This window comes from Oryzias melastigma, linkage group LG16 (assembly GCF_002922805.2).
Source record: "Oryzias melastigma strain HK-1 linkage group LG16, ASM292280v2, whole genome shotgun sequence".
Classification (NCBI taxonomy): Eukaryota; Metazoa; Chordata; class Actinopteri; order Beloniformes; family Adrianichthyidae; genus Oryzias; species Oryzias melastigma.
Window position 1 is genome coordinate 12,986,172 of NC_050527.1, and position 14,755 is coordinate 13,000,926.

The 14,755-nt window shown below is 38.0% G+C and overlaps 1 protein-coding gene across 5 annotated transcripts in view; it reads left to right on the forward strand.

Moving 5' to 3' along the window:
• Positions 1-14,755, forward strand: part of LOC112143303 (CUB and sushi domain-containing protein 3) — a gene marked incomplete at its 5' end in the record, with an annotated part of 317,263 nt that overhangs the window by 279,594 nt on the left and 22,914 nt on the right. For all 5 annotated transcript variants that reach the window (XM_024267159.2, XM_024267162.2, XM_024267160.2 and 2 more), the window contains 1 exon segment: positions 6,842-7,015. In XM_024267159.2, the coding sequence (XP_024122927.1) occupies positions 6,842-7,015 (174 nt within the window).

Sequence of the window (14,755 nt, forward strand, 5' to 3'; positions counted from 1 at the left end):
CTTCAGGCTCCAAGCTGCAAAAGTGCGTCTGCAGATGAAGCGATGAGGAAAGGGGGAGGAGCTGCGCGATTCTGTGTATCAAGCACTTTGATGCTGCGGGACCTCTCGGTGCCCCGAGAGGTCCCGAAAAACAAAATTTTCGAGCAGCTCACAAGTAAGTTGCGCTATTTTTAGAAGAGACCTGCGGGCGACTGATGTGGTGCTCGCGGGCGACCTTGCGCCCGCGGGCGACGTGTTGGTGACCCCTGGTCTAACCAGTACTTTTCCATTGAAAAACAAATCTGTAAAGGATCTTGTTGGCAGGAGCAGGGCTAGGGTCATTGATCACTCAAACCTTAGATTTTGTAGAGATGACCACATAAAGTGTTAAGGCCTTTGAGGGAGTTCCTTCCCTCCTGACGAACATTGGCGTGATGCCACTCAAGGCCCACTTTGGACATATATATGTGGACCCCATTTTTGTCTGTCATGGCAACTTTGATCCAACGTTTTTATTAAAACGACTAAGATTCAATTCAGTTTTGTGGTCACTTTCTTCCTTATCAATGAACACACCTGAGGTTAGTAGGGACTTCTTCAAAAAAACAAAAATTTCTGATGTTTATTATGCAAAAAAGTTAATAAAAATGAACTTTTAGGTCATTTTAAAGGAATGTAAAGATACAACACCTTTTGAGATTGGGTCTAAATTCACCAATTTATAGAACAAGTGATAGAAGACTTGTACAACTAATCATACCGCTGTCCATTGAAGCCCTTTGAGGATTCTTCTAAGCTTACATAGCACCCCCCCCCCCTCCACCCATTTAAAGTCTTCAGGCGGTGGATATTGCTGCCGCACGCCCATCAGTCTGTAATTTATGATCCTCGTGCATGGAGGCATAGATTAGCATTTCTGCTATTGACACTAAAACAAGGAAGATTAACTTGTACAGCCAACAGTTCAGGAGTACACTGGCAAGAGGAGAGCAGACAAGACAAATGGTGGCTTATTGTTGCTAAGGAACTGCTCCCACGTGGCTGTATCAGCAACCGCGAAGCAAGCTTTTTGTTTTATGTTTTGCCTCTAGAGGAATGACAAGGGACAAATTACATGTGAGGAGAAGACGCAGCGTGTGAGAGACAGACATGAACACACAAGTGCAACAACCTGTTGAAAAAAGCATTCACAAGAAAAGAAATATATAAAATCAAACAGAGAGGATGTTTAGAATACTGCTTTTCTTCACCTCTTCTTTTTGTTTCCGTCTTCCTTTGAGTTTGCATCTAAAATGAGATGATTTGTAATGTTTTGTTTGCATGGCCCATTACTCCCCTGTACGGTGATGGTGTGAATAAATGCTGCTGGCCACTTCGAGTTTAAGCGAGGTAGAATGACAGAGTGAGCTTGTGGGTGAACAGGAGAGCTTCGGAAACTCCCCATTTCTAACCCTTGGGAGGATGGGAACACACTGGAGAGTCGCACAGGCTCCCTCATTTTTCTCCTACCAGAGGTAGGGCCATCTGAGGCCTGTCAGGTGGCGTTGACCTGTATACATTAGAGCGTGACCCCTGAGGTCGCTGCCCTCCCTCCCACTCTCACTTCTCCAGTGGTAGAGTCTCTTTCTCCTGGGATCAATGAATAAAAGAAAGGGAAAGAGAGAAGTGTTTGATTGCTTGGTGAGCACTCGACTTTAATTTTGCTTTTCCGCAGTGTGGATATTAGAATAGAATACAAATTTCCCAAAGCCTTTTTTCTTCTTGTCACGACTCCCCTCCTCTCCTTTGGTCTTTTTCTAAGACTATCTAGGACAAGGAACTGAAAGCCAGAGTGTTAACCTACACTGCAAGACATTGTGAGAACAGATTGAGAGAAAAGCTATTTTTGTCTGAAACCAGTGAGGTCGTGTTTTTTTCTTTTTGTATTTTGCATGATTGGGCTGAAGTGGAAGGTGTAGCCCTTCAGCCCCAAACAGGACAGCTGCTATCTGGGATGTAGCTGGGTTAGGCGTAAATAGATGGAACAGAACGTAAGATGAAAGGAAAGCAGCAAAAGACAAACAACGGACAAAAAGGTTTTTACATGTGCCAACTTATCTACATAATTTTCCACATAAAATGTCGGGTTCTGACTTGGCGTTCGTGTGTGATGCACATACTGTACACAAACTAAGCAGATGACGCATCCTAAGCCTCACTCGGCGAGGATTCCTTTTGAATCCAGGTTTGACATGTTCAGCTAAGAGGCACTAATGCTGCTTAGAAGTACTTAGGAAAATGGGCCACTCTCTTCTTCTTCTTGTTCGGTTCTGCCTGCCACCCATGCCTGAAGTTTTTCACGTTTCAAATCATTTCTCCAGCAGAGCTTACTGGATTAAAAGACCTACTCTTTTAATCAGTGTAATTTGCCTACTTTGTCTGTGTGCTTGCACATTCTTTGACTACAACTTTCCCCTTCAATTGTTTTTTATCACACACACACACTGCAGAGTTACTGAAACAAACTTTCATTTGTTGTGCTGTTCAAACAGAATTTTTCTAGTGAAACTCCAAAGCAACATGTTGACTCCTCAGCTTTGCAAATTTGTTTTTTTGACTCTGAAGGCAAGACATTTTATACAAACTTTTTTTTTTTAAGAAATCCAAAAGAGAACTTTTAAGAAAATCAAATTGCAGCTTTTATACGAGTTCTTTCTTTGTTCATCATGACCCAGATATATTTCCTAATATAATATACTTTTAAAGCATGTATACAGTGTACCTGCTGTACCATGTCCACATGGAAATGCCTTGGAACTATTGTCAGACAAGAACAAAAAGTAGTTCCACCTTGGGGAGATTGTGTGAAACTCCCTCTGCAATCTGTTACAAAAAATAATTCAAACTCAATTTGTAGAAAAAAATGTAGCAGAAAAACTGTCTTATATTCACACCTTCATGACCCTATAAGGGGGTAACTGGTGATTGGAAGATTGCAGGCTCGGTTACAGCGTTGCGCGTCGAAGTGTAAGACACTGAACCCCACTTTGCTCCTAGTGGTTACAGGTTGGCGCCAATGTTGGGCAGTGGAGTCGCCATTAGTGTGTGAATGGATGAATGGGACGGTGACTGCAAAGAACTGTGGGTTCTCAAAGAAGGTAGTATGGCACTAAATAAGAAAATGCCATTGATCATATGTTGGTAATAATGGTTGTCAGACATTAACGGATCAAAAAAATAATTTAAGCAAAATCTTAATTTGAATCATCTTCAAAATGGCAACATATTGTGGTCGATTGGGTGTATTGTCCTCTTCAGTGGTCGTTTATCCCCACTGAACTTTGGTAATCTACCAGAGACCTGGGAGCTTTGCGCAGGCTTTTGGATGTTTCTTGCATGCAGCACCTTTTTTAGACAAAGGTTAGAGATGTTCTAGTAATTTTCTGAAGCTCTTTCAGTTCAGAGATTACAACCAAAAGTGCTTTAGTTCGTACAAAGACCAACTCTGTCCTTAGATCCCTCCCAGGCTGAGTAGTGGTGAGCCGCAGAAACAGCCGCACTCAGGAACCGTTTGGTGTTTTAAAACTAACCGTAACCGTAATCCTAATTTTAACCTTTCCTCTGTGTCCGTGTGGCCAATTGCTCCTCCATGTCAAGGTTCATGATATCATTCAAAGACTCTCCCAGTACAGTTCACCCTCTACTGCACGTCACTGGTACTTCCTTCTCTGTGACCCAATTTGATGACTTCCTGTCCTGCATTTCTCCAAAGAGGGAAAACTTTAAATTTGTATAATCATCAGATCCTCCTCTGTGTTGGTTTTGGACTCCACCTGCCAATTTTGTCATCAACACGTCACATGGCAAAGCTTCCTGATTGGTTGACGCTATGTATCTTCTACAAAGTTTTGATTTTTGAACTCTGGATGCACTGCAACGCTCAAAACTGCACCTCAATGTCTAACTTGCACCACAGAACCTCTGATCACATCTGTACACTTGACATTGAAACTGGACGCCCCTGACGCACAGATCACGTTTGGTGCAAACACATCTTAAGGCATCCATCCTCACCTGTTCTTGTGCAGTCAGACTAGTGTCTTAGGTCTAGGCTGTTATAAGACACTAAAAGTAATTCCTGATTTTAGCCATTTCTTGCACCCTCAAGCAAAACACTCCATGCTGGAGCTTGTCAACTACAGCAGTGGTTCCCCAACCTCTGGGCCCAGAACCGGCAACGGGTTGCAGACAGAAAAAAGAAATGAATGCTCTAACTTAGATTATTTCCGTTTAGTTTATTTTCTGATCCTGAAGGACGTTTTACAGGGGGAGACAGAGCTCTGACTTCTGACAGTAACATTTTATTTTTATTTTTTATTTTTATTCAGAAACTGGAAGCTTACTAATGCCAACTTGGACCATGTTCGGACCGGTCCGTGAAAACAACATATAATTTAAACCAGTCTTTGGCCTGAAAAAGGTTGGGGACCAGTTTAATCTACAGTGTTTCATCTTTTTCCTTCTTGCTCCCCTTTGGTTTTTGCTGCCTTGTTATTAACCATCTTGCCAAAGTACTGATGGATCTCTGTTATATTTTACCCTGGATGACAGCTCCGATGCTGCCCCCTTTCTCTGGACTACTGAACACCTGTCTGGTGATGGAGTGGAGCTTACCATGGAGAGCGAGCAGCCTTCTTTCGGGTCTTGTTCTCAGCGATTTTAATCTCGTCTTTTGACCAGTTTATGATCCCAGTAAAATTTCTGATGGGTGTAACTGCTGATTGCCCATCTCATATTTCCCCCATTAACCTATCCCCCCTAAGGCCTTTCGCTGCTTCCAAGCCAGCATGTTCATGTGTCTGTGTACTGTGAGGCTTTTCTGTCCTCCATGTCTGCTATGTTGCCTTCTGGTACTAATGTCCGCCCAATGTCACTGCTGTATATCTTAGTGGTGTAAATTAGCCAGATGCCAAGCAGATAAATGATGAGTCCTCGGGCTGCATAACAACACTTCTTTTTTTTAAAACTATGATCATTTATTCTCATCCCTAAAACCACTATGTCATCTGTGTCTCCACAGGTCTGTCTCTTGGTGCAAATTTAAAGAACTGTGAGCCACAAATTATGCGTTTGCCTAATAGATTTGTTGTGCACTAACTTTGTGGCTCAAAAAGACATAAAATGACCCTTCATTTTCACAGATTTTATTCAGAGTTGTCCAAAAGGAAAATGCCTCACAGTGGAATGACTCAATTTCTCTGAGCTACAGAAGGACTTTTCCCCGTGATATAATCCACTGTAAAATGTTGAATAGCTTGCTAAAATGGCTGGTGTCATTTGATCCATGTTGTGCGATGACTGTGATAAAAAGGTTGTTTTTTTATATCCTTATGTAACAGTCCTGCAATAACAAACATCCGAACGGTGAGACAAGAGAATCAAATGGATCATTGCAGATTTGAAAAGCCCAAATAATCTAACATTTCACATATGACTAAAAAAAAAAAAAAACAGATCATTACTTTGTTCTTGCATGTTCTCCTCTATTATTTTGTTGAGTTAATGTTTTTTTGTGGTTTGAATTTAAAGTTGTGTATTTTTAACACATTATGAACATTTTGATATGTTTTATCAGGGCTGTGAACGTTAACGCACGCAATTAATCATAAAGAATTAACACGTTAATTCGCGAAGAAACAGTCCTTTGCTTTGCCGCGGTGGTTCAGGCTTCCACGGCGTGCGTCAAAAACACTTTATTGGGTATTATCCCTCTTATACCATGGTCACATACAAAAGACAAATACCCTATTGATTTTTAGTACTTTGTTCTTGGTATTTTTTTTCGGCTTATATCCCTTTTTTACAAAAAGTGGACATTTTGATCCGTGGTCTGGCGCGTTGTCATGGTAACATGACAACATGTCGACTGCAGCGACAAAGGAAAGCTATATAAATGCTGATCGTCCCGATAGATTAAATAAAGCATCAGCTCAGAGAAAAAGTTCCACACTTATAGCTTGTTTTTGTCCAGAAGATAAGGATTTTTTTAAGCATCCTGCGCTGTGATATAGAACATTTGGACTATTTGACCGCAACCTCTTTTTAATTTTTGCAGATTCATTTCTTATGTCTGTATGCCAGCATCTTTGTTTTCATGGAATAAAACTGCAGAAATAAACGTCTTTAGAGTTCTGCTTATCTTTCTGTTGATGTGTTTTGTACACTTCTGAGTTAACACTTGAGAAATTAAAAAATTTCAGACAGTAAAAATGAAGGAAAAGCCGCGTATTGTCCTATAAAATTTACCGAGTAAAACATTGTGATTAACGCAAAAGTGTGATTAATCTGATAATTGTTTTTAATCGATTGACAGCACTAATTAAAAATAAATGTTCTAAAAGTTCTGTGTGCGATTTAAAATAAATCAATCATGATTAATCGCAATTCATTTATTTCAAGGTTTGCGATTAATTTTTTTTTTTTTTTTATCGATTCACAGTCTTAGTTTTTATATAACCTTAAAGTTGTGTTTTGGCCTCAATAATTCATTTTGCTCTTTTTTTGTTTCAATAATAAACAATAATTGTAAAGAGCCTTTTCCTATTTTTTTATTGGAAATGATGCATTTGTCATAAAAAAATTATCTTGACATAAAATCTAAATTTTTCTTTATATTTTTAGTTTGATTTAATAAGTACCTTTTGAATCAATTGGTATTCCAACTGAAGTTTTTGTATCTCACAACATAGTTGTGTATGTTTTCCATGTTTGGTTTCGGTCTCAGTTCCAATATCAGTTACAGATCTAACCGTACGTTGAAGCTGCTTTATATGTATTACCTCTACTCTGGATCATCCTGTATTGAATCCTGCTGTCTCCACAGTGGTGACATGTCCTTCACCCCCCTCCATCCCCAACGGCCTCCTGGAGGGCTCGGTCCGGGAGTGGGGGGCCAGTGTGAGCTACAGCTGTCTGCCTGGATATGAGCTGTCCTTCCCCGCTGTGCTTACCTGCACAGGCAACGGGACGTGGAGCGGAGACCTGCCTCAGTGTTTGCGTGAGTCACACCTTCCAGCCTTAATTTGTACCTTCCTGCATGATAATTACCAAGATAATTGCAGAAGTCCGTGGAAGAACGTGGCGGGCTGCAAAGTGAACAAAAATATTTCTCCTACTTTTTGTTCCTTCCTTTTCTGCTACAGATCAAGAGTTCTTACTCGGTCGTAAAAAAATAGAGATAAGATATTCGGCCTCGCTTTGTGGGTTTGACAGAAAAATTGGCAGGTTTTCCTTTTTGCATTAAACAATGAAAACATATATTAACAGGAACGTCTATTCAAGCAAGAATAAAGATTGTACAGTTTTTTTAATCATTTCTGGAGACGTTTTGACATAACTGTCATCTTCAAATATCACATAAGAGGAACACGTGTTATCTTGCCGCATGCTTGTGTAATTCTTATGTTGGTATTATTAACAACTTGACATTTAAGCCGTTTATTTGAGTTGGTGGCTTTAATGGAATTCATGAATAAGAAATGATTAATAGCATTGGAGTCACGGCTGAAGTTCTTTACTTGAAATGCTTGATTAAAAAAATATATTTTCAGATTTTTTTTTTGATAATACACACAAAAAGTTCAAATGTATTAAAGAAAAAAAGTGAAGTGACCTCTGGTGTCAGACTTAAAGCTGTGGCATAGAAAATGAATGAGCTTTAGTACAGTCAGATTTCACACAAACAGTTTTGCAAGTCTGCAAATAACATCTGCTGTGCTGGATTGCTCGGCTGGTATCTCACTGTCATCTACATCCCTCTCAGATTATGTTTGTCAGATAGGAGTGAAATATTAATGGCGGTAAAGTACATATGCATGTTCCCCTTCATGTGGGTTTTTCTTAGATTCTTCTAAAATGTGAGTACAAAATGAAAATCAAAGAAATGCCATCCATGATTTGATGGCAGGCGGACTTTGCTTATCGAGCTTTACTACTGAAGATAGCAATTTGGAAAATATCTTACATAATAATCAGTGAAGACTGATATATTTATTGTATGCCGGGTTCACAGCACATGCGCATGTGTGGATTCCGCGGGAAATCCGCCTCACCTCCAGTTCACACCAGATGCATATTTTTTGCGCGCTTCTGCTCATCTGTGGTTAATAACAGCTTCTACCTAATTTGGCATCGTCTATCTTGACTTGCTGCCAACAGTTCCCTTCCTCTCTCTCTTTGATTGTGTTTTTAGACTCCCTAACCCGCTTCGCAGTCGCCCCATTTACGTTAATCTGTGATTTTTTTTCAGTCACATGACTCCTCCAGTTAATCACAAAAAGTCAGACAACTCAAGATGCTTGTATGAAACTTTTGATTTCAAAGGAGTGGCGGGAATTTCCCAGGAGGAGAGTGCAGTTGAAGAGCACGCCAACCTGTCCGCTATACACACAGCAAGGCTGCATGGAGAAAGGGCATTAGCTGACTCAGAAGTTGTGGAAGATAATTATTATCCAGAGTGGGTGTTTATCATGGATGAAACTGGCAAATTGTGGATAGAGATGCTCTCTCGCACTTACATGATAAAGGAGGAAGCGCATGCTTTTTTAAGGCATAGAGAGACAGAGTGACAGTCTTAATGAAGAGTTTGCAGAAAACAAAAAAACTCTTTATGTTGCATAATACTCCAATGTTCTTGAATAAATGTTTGCTAAGTATGATCAGAAGTGTTTTTCATGAGTATAGATCGGTCACGGATATTCTTTGGCTGTGGGAGGGTGGGTGGTGAGACGGAGGTTATCCATACTCACGGATTCGGCGTACTTGCGGAGGTCTCCGCTCCCTAACCCCTACAAATAGGGGGGAATACTTTATTTTAATCTCTATAGTCTGTTTAGATACAAAAATATGATTGCATTTGTCAATTGCAGTATTTGATGGTGAAAAACTGGTTATATTTTGAAAACTGACCGGATTTTCTCGTGTGTCTTGGCGTAACTTCCTGCCAGGATTGACGTGGATCGCTCGCGTCTTGCACAAAAAAATAGACCAGACGCCAAAGTGATCGCTGATCGTTGAGGACCGCGGGGCGTCGCGTCTTGCGTAAACTACATCATAGTAAACTACGTCAAAAGTGTCGGGGGAGTCTGTTCCGTGCCATGTCCGCGTGTGGCGTGAACCAGGCGTTATAGTGATGTAATATTTTGGGTTAAGTTTAGTTTAGTTTATCGTTTATTTTGAAGGTTTTTCCATCCACATGAGGTTTTGCTGACTCATCACTTTGTATCACCAACCATTCCCTGTGAAACACATGTTTCATAGTCTCCTTTGTCTGATGCTAGATCCTGCCCTATTTTTTACCATTTTAAATTAGTCATCATTTAGGCTATTCAACTTTTACATTTATTTTGTTCTTGGTTAGTTATTCTCCCAAACTTCACCTGATACTCGGTCTAGTATGGAATACCATAACATGGTTTCATTTCATAATTCAAGCTCGAGGTTCATGATTTAGAAATAAATGAGATTTTTTTTTTGCAGTAGTCTAGTAGCATTACCTGCTCTACGAAAAAACAGGGAGAAATTATGACACAGTGGTGAAATTTGATGCATTTTGCCACATGCAGTGAAGCGAGCACAACTCCATGTGTGTATAACATCCGAGATGGAGTTGACAGACTGCTTGCATTTTACCTTGCAGCAAGAACCACAGCGTCTAGTCCAGCTATTCCCTCCCTCCACATTTTCACATTATATTTTCATATTCCCATACAAACACGCAACTTTCTAATCAGGGGTATATTTCATGCAATCTTCTCAATAACCAAAGGCGTGTTTACATTACAATGGTGGGGTGTTTATGCTGTGCTCCTGTGACAGGATAAATATACTGTGAGAGCATGAAATGTATGACACCTCACTTAGTAAATGTACCTTGTCCAGATGCAGTCCACTGTAATTACGGTGAGCAGTGCCATTCCCAAATGCATAACAATCATTTAAACACTTTCATGTGTCAATGTAAGAAAAGTAACCTTTACAGTCAACGCTTAAAGCTCACCATGACAACCTAGCCTTCAAATTATTCAAAGATTTGACATTTTTCTTCATTTTAAATAACGTTTACATTTGTCCAACCAAGATCTTGAAAATAAATGGAAATGTTTGGAGAGTGGATAATTTAATACAAAAAAATGATAAAAAAAAATTAATTACATTCAAAATACAACAGGGAGCATATCATTTACTTTGAAAAAATGCTTTTTTTCTTTCTTTTTCAATTTATCGTTCTTGATAGCAGCTAACAGTTTACTGTGTTTGAAAATAATGTAAGAAAAGGGCTGTTTCAATAGGATTCTCATTATTTTATCTATTTTCTTTGGTTTTACATGTTACATTTTAAAGAATTTAAAAAAACTTTATGAACTACATAAACCAGGGGTCTGCAACCTTTAACGCTAAAAGAGCGATTTGGTCCTTGTCCTTATGGACGGAATCTCAGAAAATTACATTATATTTATGTTTTTGTGGCCATTCATTTATAAAACACAGCTTTGGAATGTTCCTTTCAAAATAAAATACATCCTGTGTTTAATCACATCCTCCAGTTGCAGCAGATTTACTTTAATTAAAAATGTAAGAAACAGGAAATTTTCTATTATTGACTTTTGTGTTTCTTGTGTACTAGTGAATAAAAATTAGACATTAGTGAAAAATTATTATTGAAAATTATTTTAAAATCTATAAATGCAATAAGATGATGATTATATCTGATTATAAACCACTCTGAAAGTAGATTAAACCTTTTACCATCATTTTATTCAATTAGGCCTCTGACATCTCAAAAATCTAAATATAAATTAATCAATTAGTTAAGTCTGGAGTTTTCTTCAAAGCCAGAGAGCCACAATGGAGGAATAAAAGAGCCGCATGTGGCTCCAAAGCCTCTGTTCTAGACTAATGGTATGTTCTGTCATACATTTGTTTTTGATTTATTGATAAATGTTTCCTTTCTAAGCTATTTAAAATGTAAAACAAATGCATTTGGTGTTTTTAACATGTTCTTGTAACATTTTTGTCATGATAGAGGACATATACTCTATTAATAAAATGAAGATTAGTAATACATTTTGAAGTATTTCTATATGCAAATCATTGTGAATGAGGAGCAGACAAAAAATATAGCTGGAAAAAGGTTGTAGAATTTGTCAGAAACAAATTATAGTTGTCGGGCTACAAGCTCCCAGCTTCGCTACATGCTGATGTCTCCACCTACAGACTACTAGATCCATGTACGTCTTTGTTTTCCTCATCTGAGCTAGCGTCTGGCCAAACTGTCCAGCTGGATCGCGTCACTATTGCTCACCGTTTTTGTTAGCTAATGTTAGCTTGGAGTAGCAAGAGCTAGTAGGAGAGCATGTAAACAAAGGGGTAATGGGAAACCAGCTGAGGGTTACTTCCTCACCAACAGTGCTTTTGAGATGTTGTGGGATCAACAACATATTTTTTACTTTTTAAAACCAGACAAATAAAGATATTGAGAATTGTTTTACACACTACTAAAGCAGTAAGTTATTCTGAATATTTGACGGATTATTTACAGTTATTTTATTGTTTCTACATCATTGCTGTACTATTTATTGCTCACACAGTGAAGCTGCTACCATTATCTAGAAATAATAATTGATATTCCCTTTCTGCTCAGCACTTCCAGTTAAAATGCAGATCAGCGAAAGAGCTGGGGATGAGCAAACGCAAATCTTTTCCTAAAATCTGTCACTTACAGCCAAAGCAGGAATCAGATGTGCTCTCGTGCTTCCGAAGTATACAGACAAAACGGAAAACTTCTGGCTCTGATAATGCTGGTTTCACATGTCTGCGGGGAGAAGTCTGTGATCTCAACTCTGAATCTATCCTTTGCATACTGATGACTTGAAAGCACTGATAATATATCAGGGTCAGGAAGAGTCACTGTGCTTTGCGTCAAACACCAAGAACGCAGTGGGACCTGTGCGCCTGTATAAGATGGACTTTTCTGTTGTTTCTGGACTATTGTATTGGGTTTTTTCTATAACTATTTTTAGGACAAGTGACAAATTACAACAAAAAAGACAATTAAATCCACTTTAGTGCTGCATTAGCACCAAATCTTCTAAATAGTAGGGAAGTGCATGAATACCAGGAATAAAAAAAATGCAGAAAAATCTGCATTAAATCATTTAAAAACATCCTTCACCAAATAAATAAACCAAGTCATTTTCAGATAAGAATTGAGGCATAAAAAGATTAATAAAAAAGGAAAAAAATAAAGCTAAAGATAAAAAAATCCATTTCATTTTACCTGAGACAATGACAAACACATAGAATCATAGACTGGAGTGGACCTCTAATCCTAGAGTGGATAACAACATTTAAGCTAAGCAAAGTAAGTGACTATTAGTGAAAAATAAGTGAAAGAACAGTCCTTGGTCAAGATTTAACTCTTGTATTAAAGAAAATATTAGTTTTTATTAAAGTTGTTGTTCCAAAAAGCTATGAATGCTGCAGGAAGTAAAACATAATGAAAAGTTTAAATCAACCAACAGGTAGAACTTTGAGCTTTAGCCTTTTACTCTACTCCCAAAGTGGTTTTTAGTTTGCAAACAATTCCTTAAAAGTCATAAATGTCTGAAAAATGACAGCTCAGTCATCCTGGCTTACAAAGCAGAAAAAGGTTAAGCTTAGTGAGCTTGTAAATTTAGTTAATCGGTTCTTTTCACAAAAAAAATAACTTTTAATAAATCAAAAATATTTTTAAGGAGAATTTTACACAAATAGTTTTAGCTTTTGTGTTAAAGATACATGGATTTATATTCAATAGTCTCATTTTTTACAGCAGAATCTCATCATTATTAAAGTGTTTTGCAAATTAGGTGAGGTATTTATATATAAAAATATCACTGAGATTCATCCAATACACAATATTGTCAGTTAAACTCAGGATAAGACAATGTACCCTTTGACTCTGACATATATGGTCCCATGTAATGACGACGGTAAAAACATGTTATCAGTCATGCAGTAGATAATATTCCACTTTATAAATGCACCTTGTCCAGGTGCTGCCCACTGTAATTATGATGAGCAGCATTTTTCCACTTCATCACCTCAGATCCGCCTCCCTCAACGATTGCAGTAAAGTAACCTTTAAGTTCCGGGAAAGTGTTCGCCGTGTGTTTGAAAGGAACTGTTTTGACCTTATAATTAAACATAATGACTCAATTACTCACAATGTCCATTGCAGTGACTGACACAAATTATATCCCACGCGCCATGGATATAATTGTGATCAATAAGCACATTTCTGTGCTTGCGCGCTGAAAACCCGGAACTGGGTAAGCATATATGATGAATAACTTCAGCTTCTGGGAGGCACATAAATGAGAATATGAAAAGGGAACAAAGGGAAGGAAAATGCTGATCATATTTGGCATACAAGAGGCTATTATAGAGGCATTAAAATGTCAGCGCTGCACTATCTACATCAGCACTAATTTGGTAGTTATTGTGAATAATGACACTATTATTAAGAGGTAAATCCTAAGTATCAACGCTCTCCGCAGAGTGCTGACCACTACAATACATCCTCTATAAACGCATGTATCTTTTCTTTTTGAAATCAAATCACTCCATTTTATACAGTATGTTGTCAATTTGAGATATAACTCATTAACCAACACTTAAAAAAGACTAAAGGGATGAAAAAGCATATTTTTTTACTATTTTCTTGCAAACTAGATTTGTTTTTAACCTTTAACTGAATCCTTTTTTTATTTAACCTTTATTTAACCAGGTGAGCAATAAGGAACATGTTCTTATTTGCAATAACTACCTGGAAAGTAGAGAAATACAAAGGTAGATAAAAAAAAATCAAAATATACACAAGAAAAGCTATTCAAGACTGGAAAATATACATGAATGAAAAACATTTTTAGGTCAGTGCATGAATTAAAAGGTTTTTCAAATCTGAAATCGATACTAAGGTGCTTAATTTTAGTAATTTTTCAAGGTCATTCCAGTCTTTTGCTGTTGCATGTTGGAAAGATAGTTCTCCATATTTTGATGTTATTTTAGGAACATTGATTGTTTCAAGCTGGGCCGAGTGTGTGCTAAAGGGAGTTGTAGCCAGTGGCGTACCGTCAGGGCCTTCAAAGCCTTCAGTGAAGGCCTAAAATTATATAAAAAGATGGGAGGGAGGAGACTTGCACGCGTAGTTTGTTTTTTACAATATGTGCAATTGTAGTGAATTTATTCCATTTAAATGATCCATTCATGATGGAATTGTTCCATTAAATAATATTTATATATAACTGGATGGTGTTAGAAACACAAAATAGTTCATATTAACGAGGATGGTTTTGGCGGAAGGCTCATCTCTGGTTGAAGCAAAGAAAATTGTTCAAAAGTAATCTGTTTTTGGCGATTTACTCCACACACAGAGTGGTTTTATGTTTGAGCAATATTCATCTTTAACTCAACACTTTAAGTTTGAACGCAGAAATGTGGAAAAAAAAAAGTCTGGGAGATATAATGAGTCTGTAAAAAAAAAAAAGAATTGGTCATTTGCTGGTAAACAGAAATAGTATGCACGTTTTTTTTCTCATAACTGCACAGAGAAACGGAAAAATTCAGAGTCTGATGGTGCTAGTTTCACACGTCTTCAGGGATAAGCCTGTGATCTCAACTTTGCATCTCTGCTCTGCATACTGATGAGTCCAAAGCACTGATAGTTCATCAAGGAAGGCAGGGAGAGAGTAAGAAG